Genomic DNA, 25,306 nt, shown 5'->3' on the forward strand with positions numbered 1-25,306 from the left:
ACATGACTGGCCATCTTGAAATTCGTGAACTAGTTGTGTTGTAAATGTAAAAATAAGAGAGGACTGCAAAGGATTCTGGCTTATTTCTGGCCTAACTCTAACCCTACCTCAGATTTAGAGAGTAAAGAAAACAGATGGTCAGCATTTATGCAATCACAGAAGAGAACAAGGACAGAGATATCAATCTTTAAAATCGAGCCAGAAGAAGGGTTTGCCATCTTCGAAGCTGCATTGCTAATATCACTGATATTATTGTTATTATTATTTACTATTATTATTACTACAGTTACTATTATTACTACAATCACTGCTCTGTCTCTGTCCTTCTGTCATGACCTCTGTTCTCTCTCTCTCAAATTCAAATTCAAATTTAAAAATGGGCTTTATGGCATGAAAGTCAAAGATATAAACATTATGAACATTATATTAGTTATATACAGTGTGTGTGTGTGTGTGTGTGTGTGTGTGTGTGTGTGTGTGTGTGTGTGTGTGTGTGTGTGTGTGTGTGTGTGTGTGTGTGTGTGTGTGTGTGTGTGTGTCTGTGTGTGTCTGTGTGTGCGTGTGCCTTGATCACTAACTGTCCCTCAGGTTGTGGCATGTTAATACATACTGGGCAGCAAGGTGTGCCCGCTCTCCTTCTCCAGGAGTATTTTTAATTTGGAGAGGTCGTTCAGCTCTTTGAAATCTGGAACCAAAGAGCTGAACTTGTTCAAATAAATTTTTCTAGTATCATTTAATTTTGTACATTGTAGGAGAAAGTGCATCTCTGTCTCAACCTCACCTGTCCAACAGTGACCACATTTTCTGTTTTCTTTCGGTTGCCATGATTTTTTGTGTCTTCCTGTTTGATTGCCAGTTTGTGGTCACTGAGCCTGTACTTGGTTAGGATCTGTCTCTGCTTTCTATCTCTGACAGTAGAGAGATATTCTGCTCATTCATAATCTCTTTAAAGGGCAAGATAACATTCCAATCTACTTTGGCTTTCAGTTGTTTCTTCACAATGGTCCAGATAGCTTTCTTTACATTGTGCTATAATTTGCTTTACTCTGATTACTGTTTGTAGAGCAGTGTTGTTGTGAGGCTGGTCAGAGTGTGTCTGAGAGGGGGCAGTTAGCCTCAGTACCAACTGACATAGGGGACACTTTTCTGGGCTCAGCTCTTGGGTTTGGAGGGCTTTGGAGTGGAGGGTGTCTCTGGGGCTGGATTTCAGGTGGTTAAAAAAGTTGAGCGTTCTCTTCTGACTGTTAATTATCAGTGAGTATCTGCCTAATTCTGCTCTACAAGCATTTGTTGGTGTGTTTCTGTGTACGTGTAAAATGTATCTGCAGAATTCTGCATGTAGAGATTCTGTTGGATGTTTGTCCCAACGGGTAAAGCTCTGATGACTGAGTGGACCCCATACTTCACTACCGTACAGCGCAATGGGCTGGATGACACTATCAAATATTTGAAGCCAGATTTTTATTGGAATATGGAAATTATAAAATGTTCTCTTAATTGCATATAGAGCTCTTCAAGCTTTTTCTTTTAGTGCATTCACTGCCATGTTGAAACTCCCTGATGCTGTTATGGTTATAACAAGGTAGGTATAACTCATGCTGTGTTCAATGACATGATTATTGATGGTAAATTGGTGTTTGTTCTCATGACACCTGGGGCGTTTTTGAAAGATCATGACATTGGTTTTCTTCATGTTTACTGCCAGGGCCCAGTTCTGACAGTACTTTTCTACTACATCCAGCTGTAGCTGTAGTCCTTGTTCAGTAGGAGACAGTAGAACAAGGTCATCAGCATAAAACAGAGACTTCACCTCTCTATCTAGGAGGGAGAGGCCCGGAGCAGCGCATTTATCCAACTCAACAGCCAGTTCATTTATATACACATTAAATAAAGTCGGACTTAGATTGCAACCCTGCCGAACGCCTCTTCTCTGGGGGAAGAAATCAGTTAGTTTGTCTCCAATTTTAACAGCACACATGTTTTCCAAATACATCGATTTAACCAGATCAGACATTTTGCCACCTATACCACAGTTTAAAAGTCTGTAATAGAGCCCTTCATGCCAAAGAGAGTCGAAAGCTTTCTTGAAATCAATAAAGCAGGTGAATATTTTTCCATTCTTAGTTTGTTGTACATGTTTGTTGATTAAAGTGTGAAGGGTATATACATGGTCGGTGGTGCGATGTTTTGGGAGGAAGCCAATCTGACTTTTACTTAAGATTGACTGATCCTCAAGGAAATCTAGTATTCTTGTATTAAGAATACTACAGAATAGTTTACCTAGACAGCTGCTGACACAGATACCACGGTAGTTATTGGGGTCTGATTTGTCCCCACTCTTATGAATGGGGGAAATGAGCCCTTTGCACCAGATGTTGGGAAAACATCCTGCCTGTAGTATAACATTGAACAAATGTAACATTGCACCTTGCATTTCTGGGGTGCTGCTTTTGAGCATTTAGTTTGTAATGCTGTCTGGACCACAAGCTTTCCTTTGCTTCAGACATTTTGTCTGTGTGGTTATTTCTTCCCAAGTAATTTCGAAATCAAGGGGGTTTTGGTTGTCTTTAATTGTTTCTTCTAATTTTTGGAGTTTTTCTTTCATAATACCCTGATCTGAATTGATTTGATTGATTGGTATGTCTTTGTACAGATTTTCAAAATGTGATCTCCAGATGTCACCGTTTTGGATGGGTAATGTCTGCTGTTGCTTTGTGTTGAACTTGTTCCACATATCCCATAATTGATTTTGGTTAATGGCATTCTCAATATCTTCAAGTTTCAATTGGGTATAATTTTGTTTTTTGATCCTAATTGTGTATTTATATGTATTTAAAATTTCATTGTATTGAATGCGCAGGGCTGGGTTGTTCGGTTGGCGATGTTTCTCATTTGCTATTTTTCTCAACTCTTTTCTGATTGTTTTGCATTCTTGATCAAACCATTTGTCAGTATTTTGCCTTTTAACAGGTCTCCGTCTTTGCTTTATGAGGTCAGCCCTAATAGCTTCCTTATGAAATATCATATTGATATCCTCAATGGCCTTGTTTACCCCATCTCTGGTAGGGACATATTGATTTTGAGTATATATTGATATGTAATTCATCAGATCAGGGAAGTTTAAAGCCTTGATGAATTTGTCTCCACTGTCTGGGGCCCATCTGTAAGAAGGATTTAATTTATACAGCTTACTGGGTTCCCTTTTTGTGTCACTAATTTGACCTGACAATTTAAAGAACACATCAATTTGGTTGTGGTCTGAAAGGGGGGATTGCTGTCTGACAGTGAATGAACTGATAGTTGAGGGGTCCATGACAGTGACTGCATAGTCTACAACACTAGACCCAAGAGCTGAGGAGTATGTGAACCTCCCTAAAGAGTCCCCTCTGAACCTACCATTAACTATGTACAGGCCTATGGCCCGACAGAGATCTCCCTGCCACTTTGATTTAATATTGAGTCAAGGTTATTCTGATGGGTGATGTTTGGTGTGGTAAACAGGGGGGCCTGACCAAATACATGGTTGTTGCCCTGTGTGTCAGTGATATGAGGTTCAATTCCTGTACGTCCATTCAGATCTCCAGTTAGAAGTACATTTCCCTGGGCCTGGAAATAGGTGATTTCTGAATTTAGGGTGTCAAAAATGTCCTCTTCAAAATAAGGAGAATCCACTGGGGGTATGTAAATTGCACAGAGGTATAGATCCCTATCAGTTATGCCTAGGATTTGATCTAACCTCAACCAAATGTGCGATTTACCCTGTTTTACTGGTGAGATCTGATTGCAAAGATCTCCTTTATACCACACCAAAATCCCCCCCGATGTTCTGCCCTTGCGTATGTTTTTTAGTTTTATGGAGGGCACCATGACTTCATTATATCCTGGGGGACAGTGAGTGAGCAAATCATCTTGACACCATGTTTCTGTCAATACAATGATATCAACGTCTTTGACGGATTTCATGAACTCAGGGTTTCCACTCTTCAGCTCAAAGGTTGAGGAGTGGAGACCCTGAATATTCCAACAGCTTATATGAAATGAACACATCAAAAAAGAAAACAATCAAAATGAACCTGTATAGTGAGACAAATATTTAAAAAACCTTCTACTATCTACATATTTAATAATATAATATAATAATTTGATATTAATTCCATGGAGATGTACTATTTTCAATAATATTACCATTGTACTGACTACTACTATTGCTATTACTATTACTAACTAACAAATATATGTCCATGTTGTTTTGTAACTCAAATGGGAAAGTGCTCTGAGTAAATATATCTTAGCTGGACAGAAGCCGGGTGCACAGGGTGTGCAGCATCTCCCTGATGCCTCTCAGCTCACAGGTAGCAGGGGGAGGGGCTGTGACAGCAGGCCAGGCTACAGCTGCAGCATAGCTCTGTTGCTGTGGGTGGGGAGGGGGACGTGCTGCTCCATGGCTCTGCTGCCAATGCTGTATAAGGGGTGCCACGTTCAACCTTTCACACAGTGATGGCAAAATCCATCGAACAGAAACTAACATTCATACACATTCACACACCGATGCACGGCATCGGGAGCAATTTGGGGTTCAGTATCTTGCTCAAGGATACATCGACATGTGGCACCAGGAGCCGGGGATCGAACCCACAACCTTCCAATTAAGGAACGACCTGCTCTGCCTCTGAGGCACAGCTGCCCTGGTGTGTTTCCTCACAGCAGGGGGGATGATCCGGGGCTGGTGATGTGGGGGAGGAGGTCTGTGATGGTCTCTGAAGCTTCTGGTAGAAGAGAGGGTGGAAGGGCAGCGTCCTAGGGCCGTGTCTTTGACGGTCTTTGCAAAGATATTCACCTTCTCTCTGTGTAGATGGAGTCCATTGTAGAGGTCCCAGGTGCCAATGGTTGGATGGAGGGCCAGGTGGACGTTGGGTAAGGTGGCACAACCTCTTTTGATCTCCATATTGATGTCATGGATGACGTGAGGAGGGGTGTCTGTCCTAGGCAGCAGGGTGGAGATCACGATGCGAGTGTTTGGTGGCCTGCTCTGCCATCAGCAGTGTCCCTTCGGAGGTTGTGCAGGTTATTTGTTCCTGTGTGGATCACCAGGCATTGAGGGCTCCCGAGGGTCTCCTTTCTCAACAGCTTCATTGCCTGGCCTGTGGGGCTGCAACGTTTAGACAGCACTTTCTTAGCAGGAACAAGCTATTTGGTGTCCAGGAATTTCCCATTTGAGTCAGCCAGCAGGACCACTTGTGGGGCTTGTTCTTCAGGCTGAGTGGAGGGCAGCTGGGATGGACAGAGTTCGCTGTTGGGAGCTGGCTGTGTGGGTGTTGGTAGGGTGCAGAGCAGAGATGGTGGGACAGAGACAAGGCAGGGATTTGGAAGACTAGCAGGGAGAGTCTGTGTCTCTGTGTCTGTAGTTGTCTTTGTGGGGACTGTTGAGAGTTGGTCTGTCAGGTGTCGGACTTGCCTGGTGAAGTTCCTTTCTCTGTTCTCAGCATCCTCCTTCACTTTGGCTAACTGAGCCCGGAGCGCACTGTTCTCCTGTTTTAGTGCCTCTACACTTCCTCTTAGCTCAGATGTCGAGGCCTGGTTGTCTCTCTTGAGCTGCTGGAGCTCCTCTTGAAGCTGCTGCACAATGTTGTCTAGGGGGGCAGACAGCCTGGCCTGGGTCAGCTCTTTGAATTCAGCAAAGTCCAGCTCCAGCAGGGCCATACTCTCCTTCAGCTGGTTGGTGGAGCTGGCAGGTGTGGGGGGGGCAGAGATGGACAAGGTGGTGGGGTTCTCTGTTTGGCTCTCATCATCTTCACTGTCACACGGAACATTGCACCTCTTGGTGTCCACCTCAGCTTTGATCAAGGAGAAAACTTCTTCAAAGGATTTCAAGTTTGCTTCGTCCCCCTGGACCATCACCTATCTCTCTCTCTCTCTCTCTCTCTCTCTCTCTCTCTCTCTCTCACCCCAACTGGTCGAGGCAGACGGCCACCAACCTAGAGCCGGGGTCTGTCCGAGGTTTCTGCCACAAGTTTTTCCTTGCCCCTGTCGCCAAGTGCTTGCTCATGGTGGGAACTGTTGGGTCTTTGTAAATAATGTTATAAGGAGTTCGGTCTAGACCTGCTCTATTTGAAAAGAGTCCTGAGATAACCTCTGTTATGAATTGGCGCTATACAAATAAAATTGAATTGAATTGAAATCCCAGTTTTGGCAGTTTTGAAAGTACACCATGCATGTGAATATATAAATTCCACTGTCAACCTGTTTGAGTCTACCTTAAACAAACTGCCTGCAGAGAACAGCTGCAGAGAACAGTGGGAATCTATTTACTGTAAAACTGACCAGGCATTAAGTAAATATTCTTACATTTGTGAATTTCAACCTGCTCACTTTCATATCTTGCAGATTAATTAAAGCTTGAATTAAGGTGTCAATTAATCGATTTTTGATTACTTTTGGGCCAATCTCAAACTAATAAATAGTTTTTTTTTTTTATCGAAAGCTGTGTCATTTAGGGATGCAGCCCCTGAATTGGGGCACAGCCACAGTCTGCGTATTTCGCGCATTCGTATTTCTGTCCCTCCCCCACAGCATACACTGCACATGAGTCATGCGCTCGGTATACTCGCCTTTCCCGACCTGTCGCGCAGGTAACGCGGAGACTTACAAATGTTTATGGGGAAAGGAAAGTGTAACTGAGGACTTCCTTGCAAAGTGTTTTTGACAAATGTCCACTAAATGCAGCATGTTTCTGAAGTTTAAAAAAATAATCGTTTGAATAATCGTGATTTCAATTTTGACCCAAATAATCGTGATTATGATTTTTTCCATAATCGAGCAGCCCTAGCTTGAGTTAGTTTTACACTCTCAATAGTTTTGCCATTAGTAAGCCATCACATATCTGTCCAGTGGGGTGTAGGAAGAGTTGATGATACCTGAATGAAGAAGAAGCATACAGAAACTGAAGCCAGCCTTGAGTAAAGTCTGCTGAGCCCAATGCCAGACCCGATGAGAGAAGCACGAATTGTGGGCAGGTGCTACCAGGCTAAAGATTTTCCCACCTCACCCACATTGTATTTTTTATACTCTAGAAAAGATGAAAACATGCCTCTTTTATTTGAGATGCTAGAAACCATCATCAGGGAGGCAGTAAAATTAGTAATAATGAAGGTGCTGCTGGGCTTGTGGAGGATGAACACCAACAGGAGGTGAACTCAGGTACTGGACAGGTAATTTATCATGTAAATAGTAAGGAGATACTGCACTCTGTCTCCCACTTCCTTTTTCAACGTAGAAATGCACCTGCCTATCAACCAATTAAGGGGAGCTTCAAAAAGTCTGCCAGTCAGAAGTCCTGGGAGACAAAAACACTATGAGGTGGATTCATAAGACAGTAGTTGGGCTGATTTCAAATTCAGGAAAAGAGCTCTTTTTGACAGTTAACTCCAGGCAAAAGGAACATGACCCTTTATGTCTAAACCCTTTATTTTCCCTGCACCAACCTGACAGTCAGTGCCTTGCTTAAGGGTCTTTGTGTCATCTTATTATGCATAGAAATGTGTAATGCAAGTAGAAACAGTAGAAATGATCAGCACATGTTCTGCAGAATACTGTATTAGTGCGTGCAGACATAAAGGTGAGAGAAATGTAATTTTAGCTCATTTTATACCTGACATGAAGAGGGGAAATTGAACCAATATGATATCACCATGAAACGTCCCCAGTTGATTACTTGTATTGAGATTTTTTTGTATTGCAAGTTTTCTGAAATGTTATGTTTGAATATGCAAATTAGGTATTTTCTAATGCTAATGTTTGGTGAAATCTACAGACACAAACAGACAATGTGTAGTTAAATAAACACCTAAATGTATGTTTTGGCCGTTTTCTTTCCACTACTCTAAAAGAAGACTGTTATGGAAGCGAAATAGCCCAAAATCTCTAAATTGACCAGAGCATGAAAAAATAAATTTTTGTTGGACACCAGGGATACATACAGAAAAAACTATATGTTTTAGTGAGAAAAACTAAATGTAAACAGAACTGATTATAAGAAAACTCCATAGAGTACCTTTAACGTGTGTTTACTTCTTGAAGTGCTACACAGTCATTACTCCCAGAGGATATTCACGATTATTCAAGTTCTACCTTCTGAACTTTCCTTCAGGAACATTGTGAAGCAGTCAAACCTAAAGGGAGTTGTGTTCTTGTGTACATACGCTAATGTATCGGTAACATGGTACCTCTTCATTTTTAGTATAACCTTTATTTAATCAGATAATCTCACTGAGTTCAAGATCTGTACTGCAGGACCTGAGTCTCAAGAAAGATAACACAACTAACATAATACAATACCCAATGGTATTGTATGTTGTAAAAGAAGTAATCTACTCCTGGATCCTATATTTCCAATGATGCAACCAATTGGATATTTTATTACACACACTAAATTTTCTTTCTAAGCCAGAACATTTGTAATGTGGCTTGTCTGTTCTCTAAACCATGCTGAGATGACCCTAATGACATCTCTATGACCTCATACAGGTCATTTTCTCAGACCTGACCATAATTAAAAGAGGACGTAGTCTCTGTAACGTCACCCATAGATTTCTGGATGTAAAGCTCAGTGTGGTCGGCTTTGGCCGTCGCCATTTTGGCAGTCCTGACTCCCCTGGCTCCCCACTAATCCAAGAATGACAAATATGTGGAGCGTGGGTGGATCTGAGGCGGGCTGAATGAAGCCTGGTTACTGAAAACAGCTACCTGTCACAGCACCCAACTGTCACTCAAAGTAGCCATGCCCTCTAATTTATACATAGCGTTAAGCCATAATATCATTTAAACACAAGATTTCTATAAAATTTCTAAAAAATAAAAGAGATTAAAAAGGTTTTTTGTACCAGGCTGTAAACATGTTTATTTCTGCTGTAAGGTTGGGCATTTTAATATAGGGCTTTATGGAGATTGACTAACTGCTGGAGCCAGCCTCAAGTGGACATTCGCCAGCCATGGAGGTTGCTGTTTGCCACAGAAGGCTTTATAAAAGTGTTTTCACAGGCCTCCCCCCCCGTGCATCAATGAGCCTTGGACCCTGTCTCCGGTTGACTGCTTTTCCTTCCTTGGACCACTTTTGATAGGTACTGACCACTGCAGACCGGGAACACCCCACAAGAGCTGCAGTTTTGGAGATGCTCTGACCCAGTTGCGTGGCCCAGAATTTTATGACTAATCAGTGTACTTAAAGCACATAAAGTCCTGCACAAAACAGGAACATGGCGACTTTCGTTGCCTGGCAGTATCACCCTAACATCTTTTTGGTATTTGTTGTATGTAGAGTAGGCTTTAAAAACAGCATACTTCATTATTAGTGAGTTCACCAACCTCCAGGGTGAAGGACAGCACCACATCAGATTTGGACAGCGTGTTTTCGTCCTCCTGGCCCATGTCCATGATGGAGGTGTTGTGGCCTCGTTTCAGCTTCTGCAGCTTGAACTCTCCTCCCTTGGACACCGGCATGCTCTCCAGGTTGGCCATCAACAGGTTGACAGAGGATCGCAGCTCCTCAATGTACATGGCCTCCATCTCTCTGGATGCAAACCTGGGAAACCTTCCACCATGCTGACCAGAACAGGGAGGCAACCAGTTACTTAATGAGCATGGTCCACTGAATGTCCAAAACAACCTTATAAGAGAAAATAGCTCCACATAATTAAATTATGTGGCAACATAAAAAATCAAGTCAATTCAAATATTAAAATAAATCAGTTTAAAAATGTGAATACTGCCGATCTAAGACTTCATGTGAATCAATATTCAGGTTAAGTCCTATCAATATCTCAGGACACTTTTCAAATAGAGTAGGTCTAGACCGAACTCTTTCAATAATCAGTATACTTTCTTATGATCAAAGTTAGGTTTGTCCACCTATACATTTGTCCATCCATTCATCCCTCCCAATCTATCATTCATCCCCCCATCCATCCATTTTTCCATCCATCCATCCATCCATCAATTCATCCATTAATTCATTCATCCATCCATTTTTACATCCATCCATCTATCAATCCATCCATCAATCCATTCATCCATCCATCCACCCATCCACCCATCCATTCCTCCATTAATCCATCACTCCATCATCCATTAATCCATGAATCCATCCATCATCAACCCATCCATCCATTAATCCATGAAACCATCCGTCCATTAATCTATCCATCAGTCCATTAATCCATCCATCCATCCATCCATCTATCTACTAATCCATTAATATATCTATCCATCAATCCATCAATCCATCCATCCATTCATCTATCCATTCATCCATTCATCCATTCATCCACTAATCCATCAATTCATCAATTCATCAATCCATTAATTAATCCATCTATCCATCCATGTCCCTTACCCGAGCGATCTGGTCTGCCATTTGCAGTCGCCCGTCCAGCTCTCTTCTGATCTGGGCTGCCTGCTCATCAGGGTTGTCCAGCTGGGGAAACACAGACAGACACTTCACACACGGAACAACAACTATGTATGTTCTTGAGTAATTAGTATAATAACAATAATGGCAAATTAAAATAACAAAAGAGGAGAAAATTTTAACTTTACAAATGTAAATGTCTTTACACAGTACTACTGTCACATCTCTAAAAACTGAACCAAGACCAAACTGTAAACACTGCCAAAAATGTCCTATTTGAAATGGATTCAGTGACAAATAGACAACCACATGCCGTGCAGCTGCTAGACTGGCACCTTTTTGTTCCAATTTTTGTTCCAGCGCTGTCTTTATTGACATATAATAGAAGCTTAAAAGCACAACCTCAAAAATTAATAGTATTTTTTCAGGTAAAATGTTGTTGTGTGTTTTAAGTGAAAAATTGTAATTAAAATATTAATGAAACAGAGATAAAACACATCCCTGGTAAGTCTCCCCTAAGTACCCATTAACCACTTGCTCAGACTTGCACAAGGTGAGTTAGAGAGATCGACACTTAAAGAATTACAACAACAAAGATTTTATTTTATATCACACCATTGTGCAACCAAATGTTATCAGAATATCATTAACTGCAGAATAGTTTGACCTGTCCTTCCACAGCTTGACAGTCACTCACTGCTGAGAGGACCTCAAAGGATGTCACGGAAGCACTAATTCGGATTTTTGCCCATAGATGAAAGCAGCCATACGTCACTTTCTTGTCTCCAGAACAACCATGCGTTGAGTGAAACAAGCACTGTAAAAGTGCCTAGTTGCGCCATTCCTAAAAGCACATTTTGCACATCAAAAAATACAATTTCCTTTATTTTCCGAATCAACAGAGGACAGTAAAAGAGATCCGTGGCTTTAGGCCAAGAGAATAAAACTTGAACTGTAAGACCTGTGTTTGTCTGTCAATGGCAAACACAGGTTAGTTGTTACTCAGTAAATGACGTATGTTGATTGGGTCTGTAGATTGAAGAGAATCCAAAAAGAGTCTGCATGATGGTGTAAATAAAGTTTTTACTGTGAAAAAATATGGCCCTACCATAAAACACCCACTTTTAAAAGGGAGTTTGGTTTGACAGTGTGGAGCAGAGGGTGTTTTAACCTTAATAATCCACATAAACTGAGTTGACCTTCCTTCTAATAGTGAATCTTGTAAACAGCATAAAGTAACGTAGGAAGTGGAGATACAATCTACATGATTTTTTCGTCTGTGAGCTCGTAGTAAATTAATAACAGAAACAGTGGTTCCACTTCACCAAAATGATGGAATTAGTTACAATAACGTCACATTGGACAGACGCCCAAAACAGAAAAATAAAGTGTCTTAATGATCAATAAGGTATCAATCTGTTAACCATGTGGAATTCATCAGCCAAACTCCCCCAGGGCTGCAGGGCTTCTCTGCCATCTGCAGACAAGCACAAAGGTGTGTTCCTCCCATAACTGAAGTCACACACAAACAAATGTGTGCTCACTTCACACAAGAGAGCATACCTGCAGGTGTACAGGTATTTAAATCGTTCTTATTCAGGGGCTCCAGCTTCTCAAATGTGAAGATTTAAGACCTTTCTTTGTCATATAAGATAGTTAACTGAATATATTTGTGTTTTGGACTGTTACATCTTGAGCTGTGGGAAATAATAACAGGCATTTTCCCTATTTTCACATTTTAAGGACAAAATAATAAATTCTATTGATTGAAAAAACAATCAATAGATAGATCAATAATAAAAATAATGGTTAGTTGCAGTCCTAGTTAAAAAACAAAACAAAGAGCTGAAAGAGGCTAAAAAGCTGATGGTAACTGAAGAGTTGGCTGGTGTTACACTGGAAGTTGCGAACTTGGCCCACGTCGGCACTGTGTTCCACGCATGCAAGCAGCTCTAAAACAAAGCAAAAATGAGTGCGGTCTGGCTATGCCTCAGTGCTGTGTGTAGCTCAGCCCCACCCTTGGTCGAACAGGGACTGAGCTACACACAGCACCAAGGCATAGTGGACAGGGCGGCTTCGAATGCATTCACTCAAAGTCTGGCAATGCGTTCCTTTTCCTCTCTCTTTCCTCTTTGGGCTGCGCTCAGACGTCCCATATGGACCCTCGCGGACACGCTAAAGTATGAATTGCCCTTTAATCAGAATCAGAATCAGAATCAGAAATACTCTAATAATCCCAGGGGGAAATTATTTTTGTTACAAACTCCAGACATACAAACAACATATATTAAGAACAAAATATAAATATATATAACTATATATATATATATATAAAAGATCAAATGTACAGTTTAATAATAAGATAATATATATATATATATATATATATATATATATATTTTTTATTTTTTTTTAAGTGATAATTCTCTGTGAGTTTTTGTATTAGTATTTAGATCCATTATTAATATATATTTTTAAATTAGTGCAGGTTAAAGGCTGGAGAAAGATTGTGGCCAGTTAAAAGGAACCAATGTCAACATCACAATACTTTCACAGTCATTATAAAACATAGGAAAACATAAATATACCGTAGGTAATTTCAGATGTTAGAACAAACAGCAAATGCTGTTTTCTGGTGGGCACAAAAAACAGAATCGGCAATAGGGGTTTAATAAACTGCTCTGTGTAAGGATTGTCTTTACATACGTATTTTCTGTTTTACGTAGAATGCTGCTGCAGCTCTTGGAAAAAAGCCAATCAAAGTACACATGAAAAAACACTGTCTTTATACTAGATTAGACTAGAATTGAGTTCCCTCTGACCACTGTCAGTTTTATAGGTTTCTGCCTTCCTCCTGCTTGTATGTAAGCTGTTGTTCAGAAGAATGCCTCATGTCTTCCCAGGGGGGCAGATGGCAGAGGAAGCGTGGGCAGACAGGGCCGTTTGGAGCAGGGAGATGAAACAGCCTGCTGCAGGGGGAAGCCAGGAACTCTTTTAACTGTTGGACGACCCACCATGAACAATATGTCAAAAGACAAACTGATTGCCTTGTTTAATTTGACATTCGTGCTGCTTCTTTCTGAACCAGCCTGTGGTCATAATGCTGTTATTTTTCAAATTCTGATGTCAGTAGTTAATCTATGAGTTGCAGACAGCGCAGAGAGAAACGATGCCTGTTGGACTGAGCCAACACTGTAAAGAATGTTTGTAGATTTTATGGTAAAAAACTGCTAAAAGAAAATTAGAAGACCATAATAGATTAAATACAGTTCATGTCACAGTGAACCACCACCATATTTTCAAAACCTTAATTTATACGAAATTTTAAAGGAATTTATACGAAATAAAGTTGTTTTTTAATACTACAGAATTACTGTTTATTACGGTAAAATTATGGCAACCACAGATGCCAGATTTTTACAGTGAATACTTTCAATATTTTGGGGGATATTTCCCCCCCCCCCCAATTAGAAAAATTTTTTTTTTTAATCTGATTGGCTCAGTCATTTTATGAAGAGTTTCCATCTGTCCTAAGATTTTATGGTGAAATAATTAAAAACGGCAAAAGAAAGATGACACGATGAAAAGAAATGGGTTGTGCAGAAAATTACAGCTAAAGCTTAAAATGTTAGCGCAAGACCCAGCTAAATCCAAATTACAGATATGGTGGAAGGGCCATGGCTGACTTTCGTCTCCATTTGTTTCGGGGTTTTGAAATTGCTGTATTGGCTCAGTCATTTTGTTTGATGAAAAGTGTTATTTTTCCTATCTGTTACACACACCTTTTATTAGTTTTTTTATGAGACTGAATTGCTTTTATAATATAGTGAAAAGATTGAGTGTTGAGTGTGCTGGTGAGCATTTGTATCTATTTTACCTCTACGACAGCTAACTTTTATTTGCAAGTAATGGACTAGTGGTCCAGCTTTGGCTCCCTCCTACCTTGTTTAGATACGGTTTATGGTGACACGCTTATCCAAACTGAGGGGTGTGAAGACCAAAGTTGAGGAACATCATCAGTTACACTATAATAACACAAAACTCTATGAGTCGTCAACACGATGTAATTTGGGGAGCACGGGGACAGTCCCCTGCACTTTTTCAAAACAATGTTACGCTATAGTAAACAGAGACTCTCAAAGCGGAAAACGGCCACTCAAGCTGAAGCCTGTTACGCTTAGTTTAGACCCGCCCACAAGCTCCTTGATTGGCTCTGCCGTTTCTTGTGTGATTGGCCGTCCCCGCTGTCACTCCATCTTGCTTGCACACCGGTCTGCTGGAGTTGCCCAGGTAACATCAGAGGTTTCATTTACATTAACGTTTGAATCGGTGTCCATGTGCGTATGTGCGTGCGTGCGTGCGTGCGTGCGTGTGTGTGTATGTGTGTTTGGTAATTAGGCGCAGCCAGGATGTCTAAAAAAAGAAAAGTGGACATAAGAGACTTCTTTAGAAGTCAAAGTGTAAGTTACTCAAAGAAATGCGTTACACCCATCCTGCAACACCTTCACTGGCTCCCAATAAAGCAGCATATCCGCTATGTAAATGACGTCTGTTTACCATATATTCCAGAAATAAGTGTACAATTGGTGGTACTGAGTTGGAGTGAAGTTGACTAACAAGGTGAAACACAGAATTGGGTGATAATGTTTTGCTATATGCTTTACAACCAGTCAAACCAAAAAAGGGAACAGTAAACTTAAAAGTAGCAATAGAAAACTAGAAGAACTACTAGAAACACAGTGAACTGAAATACTTTTGTCCCCCCCACCTCTGAAATCAAAATTTGGTCTTTGAGTGTCAAACTGCTGCCACAAAAAGAAACATACAAGGGTATTCCCATCTCAAAGTCCCAGGCTGAATTTCGGTCCCAGTACATCCCTTGTCATAGAACATAAACTAGAAAAACTCATCGACAAAATGAATAATTGTGGCTAAATTCTTGTTCTCTGAAAGCAAAGCAATGCACAGTGGTAATAATTACTACTACTACTTACTACAAATTCAATCATTTTAAATTAATATTGTGTCAAATGACATGTGAAAGGTGTCACTCATAGTGATGACAGTGTTTCCTCTAGGATTTTTTTAGCAGTGGCGGCAGGCCCGTCCGAACCCCCCCGTCACGCCCCCACCCCCGTCCTGTTGCGCCGGTAAACGTTTTACTTATGAAACAGAAGTGACACTTCGCTGCGACACAAACAAATATATTTACCGTTTTAATGTTTCCAGATGTTTGATATCAGGACGTTGAGCTGAGAACTGACAAGTTGAACGTTGTCCAATTAAAATGGACCCACTGCGGTGATGTTTGTGGTGGAGCTGTTAGTTTAATAGTCGACTTGGAAGAAAGCCAACGTTTTGACAATAAGCTCCATCAACACAACAGTATGTGGAGTTAAACTGGACAGCCCCAATAACCTCTGAATAGTTCTACTTGTTGTTAAATTGCAATGTGAGCGGCAGGATCATTTAAAAGGCAACCGTGACTACATTGTGCGTCTGCCCCATTTCTGATACCGTGGCGGCAGAAATTTAACAGCGGCGGGCCACCGCTCCAAAATCAACATAGAAGAAACACTGGATGAGCCTACAGAGAATTACTACCAACTCTGCAGTTTCTCTCAGCTCTATGGAGCCTTTTAGGATCTTTCAGCTCATTGTTTTGGTTTCCGACCCTCAACTATGCTGTTTGGTTCAGTCTCACTACTCTCATAATTTCCAGCAGCAGCAGGTAGCTGTTCTCAGATTGATCTGATAAACCCACTGTACACCCCCTGCCCAGCAGCAAACAGCTGTTAATGACTAGCTGGTGAACAAAGTGGGTCATTTAGCAGCTAAAGAGACAGATATTTCCCTCAGGAGATGGTGGGGTTAATGTAATATTACATTCCTCAGGTGTAGGGCCGGCCCGTGGCATAGGCAGTATAGGCAAATGCTAAGGGCGCCGTCCATCTAGGGGGCGCCACAATGGGGGAAGGAAAAAAAACAAGGTGCAACTTTCAATATTTTTATACTAAAACTAGTTGGTGCTATTATTTGTTGGTATTAAAAAAAATAAGCCCACATTAATTTAACTGCATAGCAAAGCCTATTAAATAATAATAAGACTTTATTAAGCCCCCCGACCCCCCTCCTCCTCTGACTCATTAGACTCTACCTGCTCTCTGAGAGATGGTGGAGTTTTCTGACGTCAGAAACCATTAACAATGGCAAAACGCCCAAAACTTTCCGGTGCCCAGGGAAGGAGAAAAAGAAAAGAGGAGGAGGAAAAACGTGACAAAGACAGAGGTAGAGTGAAGATAATGTGATGAAATGATTTGTCTGTTACAGAACGATAGTAACCTTTAACCTAACATGGTTTGCTAATCAATAAATAGCGTTAGCTCGTTTTAACATCAGTTCATGTTATAGAGGGGTCTAACAGCTGTTAGGGAAAAAAGTTATACTCCCACCTTATATTTGTCAGGGACATTTGTAAAGATTTCTAGTCTTCCGACCACTCAAAGCGCTTTTACACTACGTGCCACGTTCACCCTTTCACACACATTCACTCAGTGATGGTAAAGTTCCTCGAACAGAAACTAACTCATTCATACACATTCACACACCGATGCACGGCACCGGGAGCAATTCGGGGTTCAGCACCTTGCTCAAGGATACTTCGACATGTTGCACCAGGAGCTGGGGATCGAACCAACAACCTTCCGATTAGGGGACGACCTGCTCTGCCTCTGCACCACAGCTGCCCTAATACATTCCCATATGTTATATTATACTGCAGTTTACTGCTTCTTTGCATTCTGCTAATCAGCATTTCACTGTAATGACAATAAGAGTAAATCTAATCTAATTTGCATATCAGAAAAAATTCCACTGTATATCATTCATGTACAGTACAGTGAAAGTAATGCATCTCTTAGGTTTTTCATTTTTATTATTTAATTTTATTCTTGGAATCATTTCTTTTATTATTAGACTGTAACACCCAACGGTGTCTCTTACTCCTCTTCTCTCTTCAGATGCGCTGTTGAAATATCTAAATCCACTTCCTGCAAATCCTGAGCCATCTACAGTCATCACCGCTTCAACAGCATCAAGTGATCCTCCTGTCGCCTCCACCTCAGAAGAACCAGTGATGCAGCATCAGGAATAAAGGCTGCACCAACAGACCCTGCTGAGTGGCCATCTCTCTAACTGATGACGTACGAACAGGGTTAGTTCACAGAGGTCCATTTCAAATTGAAAACACCTTCACATTCCCTAAACAAAAGGACCGGTGAAGGTGTCAGCATGAGTATTTTAACAGACACTTAGTCAATAGGGCAATCATTTATTATTTTCTTGTTAACAGTTTTGATTGAGCAACTTGTTTCTCTAAAAATAAAAGAAAATGTCAAAGACAACGCTATTCAGTTTCTTGTGTGAGTATATGTATGTATATAACTGGCAGTGGAATTTATTGTGATGCAAGGGGGGCGCCACCTAAAATCTTGCCTAGGGCGCCAAATTGGTTAGTGCCGGGCCTGCTCAGGTGGCCAGAAACACAACTCAAGAAATGCTAATGCTGCTCTAAATAAATACTGCTTACTACTTACTTGAAAAAATTCCATAATTACTTGTTGGGCCAAACTTATGTTAGGGATGACAACGTCAGTCTATCGGCCCACCACTTTGGTCCAGATATTAACCACGGATTGCCGATAAGTTTAGGTATTCTTGGTCTCCAGAGGGTGAATCCGACTGACTTTGGCGCTCCTCTAACTTATCCACGAGCAAGATGTATTGTGTTGCATTTTGTGTTCATGTTTCTTAGGCTTATCCTAATGACATTTCCTCTAACGTCACCATAAGGTTGAAGTTTACATATATATGTTTGTGTGTGTGTGTGTGTGTGTGTGTGTGTGTGTGTGTGTAGTCACATCTTAGCACATATATTAGCAAAACTATTAGCTAACTAGCTAGCTAATCTTCGTCAATCGTTAGCTGGCTAGCTACATCTGATATCTATGTTAGCAAAACGGAAACTAATTAGCTAGCTAACAACTGATGTAGGTTAGCTAGCTATTTAGCTAGCATTTTACTGAAGAAGTGACTTGGTACTGTATATGTGTCTTTTTTTATCTTTGAACCATCTTCAAAACATAGCTTAGTACAGGAAAGAATAAAGTTGATTGAGGTTCCAAAAGGGACGGGGCTTTTCTAAAGACTGACCTTACAGTACTCCTAGCCTCAGCTGTTGCCTCCTTTCCCTACTTCTTTAAGGGATCAACTTTTCCAGCTGTAGTGTAGTGACAGACAGGTGAGAAGAAAAGTGAATGGGCAGGTACAGAAGACTGATGGGATTGTTCTCTCACTCTGTGTGTGTCTCTCTCCCTTTAACCTTCTCTCTCTGTCTCTCTCTCAGCCTCTCACTCGTCTGTCCTTGCCATTGATTTTCTCCCACTGTCTGCATTAACACCTTGCCAGAACACCCACCCCTGCTGTTACCACTGACTTAGGAGCACGTTTGAATTACTGCTGTCTTCCAGGCATGCACCACACAAACACACACACACACACACAGGCACACACCTTCATATGCACCACAGAATATGCACATCAAAAGTGTGCAGAGCAGTGCTGTGTATGCTCTCTCTCATGTTGTTTATCTCTCCACTGAAAGCAGCATGCACACATCACATAAATGACAGCGAGCCTGCTGACTCAGATTGAAGGCATTTAAGGTTTTCCTTATTCTTTTTTATTGTCACATTATTTATTTTATTTTTCTGCCAATCTCAGCCTCCATTGAACAGTCTAGATTTGTCTGCAGGCTGTCCTTTACATAAACTAACCTCAATGAAGTGATGCAGACATATACTGATATTCTGTCTGCTTTGTTGTGAGTCCCTCACTTTCACCTGCTATTAGCATGACAACGGGGTCCCTGTACTGTAGCAGTAGTTTCAGTTTGTTCTAGCAAACACATTTGTAGTAGCTGTAATAAAACCCCTTCTTAAAAAGCCCACTCTTGACCCAAGATTCTGAAGAAAGTAGTCGGAAAACAGTTGTGTGACTTTCTACATAGCAACAGCTTATTTGAGGATTTTCAGTCAGGATTTAGAGTTCATCACAGCACAGAGACAGCTCTGGTTAAAGTTAATAATGACCTTCTGACTGCTTCCGACAATGGACTTGTTTCTGTACTTGTATTATTAGATCTTAGTGCTGCATTTGACACCATTGACCATCATATTCTTTTACAGAGATTTGAGCATCAAATTGGCATTAAAGGAACCGCACTAAGCTGGTTTAAGTCATATTTATCAGATCGTTCTCAGTTTGAACATGTTAACGATGAATCTTCAATAAATACTACAGTTAGTCATGGAGTTCCACAAGGTTCTTGACCAATTCTATTCACTTTATATATGCTTGCCTTAGGCAACATTATTAGGAATCACTCGATTAACTTTCACTGTTATGCAGATGATACCCAGTTATACCTGACGATCAAGCCGATGAAATTAATCAGTTAGCAAAGTTACAAACATGTCTTAAGGACATAAAAACCTGGATGAGCTGCAATTTTCTGATGCTAAACTCAGAAAAAAACGAAAATTCTTGTACTTATCCTTGATCAGGACATGTCCTTTAATTCCCACACAAAGCAGACCTCCAGGACTGCCTTCTTTCATTTACGCAATATTACAAAAATTAGACACATCCTGTCACAGACGGATGCAGAAAAACTAATCCATGCATTTGTTACTTCTAGGCTGGATTCCTGAAACTCCCTATTATCAGGCTGCCCCAATAAGTCCATTAAGACACTACAATTAATTCAGAACGCTGCAGCACGAGTACTGACAGGAACTAGGAAAAGAGATCATGGGCTCTATCTTGCACTCAGTGCAAGTGACTTTGTACACTGGCGCTTGTATAATTCCTATTTTGCACTCGATGCACATTGGAATTTTCCCTCCACCGACGCACGTCCTTAAATTAGGGGATGAACTTGCGCTCCGGGGGGCGGTTCAGCGAAAAGAGGAGGCGTGTTCCAGCGCAAACGTTCCCTGGTGCTATTTTGCTATTTCAGAAAACTATTCCACCACAGACCAGGAAAAACCTAGTCTAAAGTCAGTGGCACTTATTCAGATGCTATTTTAAGGGCACAGACTTGAGGGGATAGGACGGGCATTAATACTTTGCCGCATCCCGGACAGCTCCCACTCCAGCATGTCAAACCCGGTTTGCTGCAGGAACGGGTGGTCCTCCGGCGTGTAGTGGGTCTGGATCCTCTGTGTTTGCGCCACTCCCTCCTCAGCTGGCCCTTGCGCACTGCTCGGCCTGTGCGCACTGCTCCCGAGGCCAGGGTCTTCTTCCTGCGGAGCTGCGTTACATTGTTTTGATTTATTGTATGGCTGTGTTACATTTATTTCATGTCAATAATGATACTTCTCTGTATTTTACGGCCCTAACGACAACGTCCGTCTCCCCGGCAGTGAACCGCTCCTGGCGTGCGCCTGGCAAATCCGCCGTTATAATAGCAATCTGCCATGGAACAAGCGCGCCTGCTTTTCAAGGGAATGTGAGATGACGCTCTGATTGGTTTATTGCACGTTACGCCCAAACCACACCTATGACTAATGTAGCTACTTTAGACCAACCCATTTTAGATTTGCGCTGGGCGCAAGAGTCATTTATCCCGCCGGCATAATAGCAACAGCGCCCGAGATCCGCCCACAAAGCTACTTGCGTTTTGCGTTTGATACTTGTGTTTCAGATCGGCAAGATAGGGCCCCATATCTCTCCTGTATTAACTTCTCTGAATTTAAAATCCTCCTCCTCACCTATAAAGCTCTTCATGGTCAGGCCCCTTCATATCTTAAAGAGCTCATAGTACCCTATTACCCCACTAGAACACTACGTTCTCTGAATGCAGGGCTACTTGTGGTTCCTATAGTCTCTAAAAGTAGAACAGGAGCCAGAGCCTTCAGTTACCAAGCTCCTCTCCTGTCTTGCTGTGCACCTTTGCCTCTGTCTCTGTCCTTCTGTCGTTAACTCTGTTCTCTCTCTCTCTCTCTCTCTCTCTCTCTCTCTCTCTCTCTCCTCTCACCGCAACTGGTCAAGCTGTTGGGTCTCTGTAAATAATGTTATAAGGAGTTCGGTCTAGACCTGCTCTATTTGAAAAATGTCCTGAGATAACTTCTGTTATGAATTGGCGCTATACAAATAGAATTTGTATAGCGCAAAAAGATCAGTAAAGTGAAAGTAAACTGCATCGCAGGGTGAATCATATTGTATTGTATTTGTAGTTGCTTCATATGTATCTTTAATGTATTAGATCGTTAGTAATCAGCCTCAGTGATGGGTCTGCGTATCTCTAATGCAGACACATTACACACACGTGCACTAGAAAAAAGATGGTGACCTCATTTGTTGTACTTGACCGAAGTCAAAAATAGAAAACGGCAAGAATAGGACCGATTTATTTTATCTGCAATTAGATGGAACTGATAATCTGAAAAATGTTGAATATTTGATCTGATAATCAGCCAGGCTGACAATCAGTATATCCCCAGCTATTCAGTGAAAAAGGTGCTAGTACATAACACCTGCTGTTAAGTTATTTTCTCAATAAAGACTGCGATTAGGTAGGCAGCAAGAAGCTCAACTATCCAGCTTGAGTTGTTTGGGTTTAGTAACAGGCATTTTCTAAAGTATTTATTTATTTATTTATTTGGCTTTTATTGCCTTTATTTGGTAGGACAGCTGAAGACAGACAGGAAAGGGGGGCAGAGAGAGAGGGGATGACACGCAGTCGGACCTGAACCCTGGGCCGCTGCAGCAAGGACTGAGCCTCGGTACATGGGTCGCCAGCTCTACCCACTGAGCTAACCGGACGCCCGAGTAACAGGCATGTTCTGGTTTCATTTAAATAAATAAATGTTCATTTCACTTGCTGTGTACTGACAAAAACAGAATTAATTACAGTACCATCTCCATTTTCAGCTTGAATTAGTGACATATTACAACATTACATGTCAAAGTACCTTCCTGTTAATTCACAGTTACATATCTGTTCCTTTTTAGTTCATTATTAAGCAAGTATTGGACCTGTAAAATAATGTGTTACCAAAGTTGGTACAATAATGTCCAAGGAAATAAATAGTTGTACATTTTAGGAATAGGATTGGCTTTCATGCTTTTAACATTAAGCTCCCTATTGGGACTTGATCAGCAGGGAACAAAAAGGGAGTGTATTGAAAAACAACAGAGCCAGTTATTCTGCTGTCCCTTGTGTGCCTGTAAATATGTTCCCTTGAATTGAAGTGCCCTTTTTCTACCGACTGAGCTCGGCTCCTCTGTTGCTCTTGACGTGTTTGCTTCAGAGAGAAGACCTTGTATTTTTTTCAAGAAGCATCAACTTCTAAATGTGTCACTGAAGGATTCTCAAAAAGAAGTGACCAAAGCTAACTGGAATTTTACTCCTCTAAATTTAATGTGACCTAAGATGGCAGAAGGCAGAAAATATTGTTAGTGGAAGCCATGTATTGCACTGTAGAGAGCTAAGGTGAGTTTCTTTTCCTTCTCAGTGTGCCCTTTACAAGCTGCTGCCATGTTGAGACTGTCCTTCTGAGAAAAGTACCAGCATCAGAAGAATTATGACTCTTGTCCATCTTCACCACATGTTTACTATTGTAAGCATGACAAGGACCTCTTATAAACCCCTAATGATGTAGCTTTTAACCTGAACCATGATCTTTCTCTAACAAAGTTGTGTTTGTGCTTAAACCTAACCAAACCTTAACAAAAGCATTATCAGATCATAAAATGTATGTATTTTATCATATAAGTGGTTGAAACATCCAGCTTGTGCCACAATTACATCTACAAAGTTAAACTAAAACACTGACAACTGTATGTAAAACATATTCTAATATCCACTTTTATATATTCAATAGTGTTAAGTAACACCCAGTTTAAAATAAATGAACACATTTGGAACATGACTGGTTATTTTGATGAGGAGGAGCCAACAAGTTTCCTGCTGCACTGGAAACTTGTTGGCAATTTTTTAAATATAACAGAATATTTCTCAAGTTATCTCTAGTTTAAATCAAACAAGGAAGTTTACAGTAATACATCCGAAAGCAGGCAACCACTGTAACCACTCATGACAGCCACACACAGATGAAAAATGAGTGCACCTCTTCGTGTTCAGTATGCCTCAAGTCTCTGTTAGATCCTCTATTTGTGCCCAAGATCCCCTTTCTGGTGGCAGAATTCATCCTTTGTAATTTTCTGAAATAGAAAATCTGAGAATTCCGCTGATGATAAGCAAAGTTGTGTCTTACCTCAGCTGTTACTTTCTTAAGAAAACCTGAGTAAAGAGATAATCTTTTTTAAGAAAACTTTAAAACATCCCCTCTAATAACATTGAATTTCCCCTTTAATCAGAGCTACTGCTGTCTGTACTGTTAATGTCATGTTTGACAAGCATGTGAGGACGCTGTGCCTGGGGGTGGCGGTGGGGACAGGTGGATTGTTTGGGTCAGTGAGCTGAGCTGGGTCCTCGACTGAGGAACTCTGGCTCACAGAGTTTCTGCTTCAGTAAATAACAGAGGCTAAACCCGTTGTCATGACTACTGGTCCCCCAGTTGGTTCTTAACGGTCATTTCAGATGCACACACACACACACACACACACACACATATGGAGCATCACAGATTCTGTAATAATTTCTGCAAAATATTTAATTATACAGTACATTCAGTTTATTAATTCCCTCAAATGATTGACTTTGTGACTTCAAATTAATTTAAGAGCAAACATTAACATGACTAAAACTATCTGTTATTCTGTCAATGGTATATGGTAAATTTGTACTGTTGTAGCTGCGATGTGGACTTCATAGCCATTGAGTTGGCTGAAGGTTAATGGTAAATGGACTGTACTTGTATAGCGCCTTTCTAATCTTCTGACCACTGAAAGTGCTTTTACACTACGTGCCACATTCACCCTTTCATCACACAGTGATGGTAAAGTCCATCAAACAGAAACTAACGCATTCATACACATTCACACACCGATGCACAGCATCAGGAGCAATTTGGGGTTCAGTATCTTGCTCAAGGATACTTCGACACGTGGTGGGAGGAGCCGGGGATCGAACCATCAACCTTCCGATTAGTGGACAACCCACTCTGCCTCTGAGGCACAGCCACCTGATTTAATCAGGTCTTACACTGAGCTGTGTAATACTGACACAGCTACACTGTCCAGACTGGGCTGCATATTGGAAAATAAAATATTCTCACTCCAAATATATCACTGATTAATGTTTGGCAGGTCTTACAAAGTCAGTTTAAACTGTCTTCTTGACTTTTGGCTCTTCAGGTGTTTGTCAGGTGCTGATACACTTTTGTTACTGAAACTCATCTCATTATTCATATATGTACATGCGTATATCTGTATGCTGTTATATGCATCCTCTCTTTGGCACCATTAAGTCACCTTCTGGTTTCTGCGTCCTCATTTCACCCCATGGTCCTCCTGGTTCTGAGTGCTACCTGCCTCCCTCCTTCAGCCCCTCAGCAGAGCCCTTGCACCTGGCCTCTTCACCCAGTGAATAACAACCTCTCCAAGCCCTCTACCACTCCCCACCCAGCACATTCTGCTATCTGTCTACACTGCTACCTTGATCCTTTTTCTTTTGTTCCATGACTCATTTCTCTGTCTGCCTCTGCAGACTGCTAAGTGAATAATGACTGTTTTTTGGTATCCTGGGCTGTTGAGAGATTTTGCTGTGAATGGAAAAACATAGATACAATGGAATGTAATAATCGAAAATAGCAACTACTGATACCTCAAGTGTCCTTGAGCTTTGGTGAGTCTCCTGTATGAGCTGTTGGTCCGGTG

At 41.2% G+C, this 25,306-nt stretch overlaps 1 protein-coding gene and 1 long non-coding RNA gene across 6 annotated transcripts in view; one reads left to right on the plus strand and one right to left on the minus strand.

Annotated features, from left to right (window-relative positions):
- The window catches only part of LOC127371816 (calcium-dependent secretion activator 1), a 225,450-nt gene that overhangs the window by 135,714 nt on the left and 64,430 nt on the right, over positions 1–25,306 (minus strand). For all 5 annotated transcript variants that reach the window (XR_007886457.1, XM_051414931.1, XM_051414932.1 and 2 more), the window contains exons 4-5: positions 10,388–10,468; positions 9,361–9,597 (exon numbers count right to left, since the gene is read on the minus strand). Coding sequence is in view for 4 of the 5 variants with exons in the window: in XM_051414931.1 (XP_051270891.1) it covers positions 9,361–9,597; positions 10,388–10,468 (318 nt within the window). In the remaining variant the exon portion in view is untranslated. The remainder of the gene's footprint in view (positions 1–9,360; positions 9,598–10,387; positions 10,469–25,306) is intronic.
- The window catches only part of LOC127371886 (uncharacterized), a 174,261-nt gene that overhangs the window by 87,079 nt on the left and 61,876 nt on the right, over positions 1–25,306 (plus strand). The gene's annotated exons all lie outside the window — the stretch shown is intronic.

The sequence above is a fragment of the Dicentrarchus labrax genome, unplaced genomic scaffold (genome assembly GCF_905237075.1).
Source record: "Dicentrarchus labrax unplaced genomic scaffold, dlabrax2021, whole genome shotgun sequence".
In the NCBI taxonomy this organism is placed as follows: Eukaryota; Metazoa; Chordata; class Actinopteri; family Moronidae; genus Dicentrarchus; species Dicentrarchus labrax.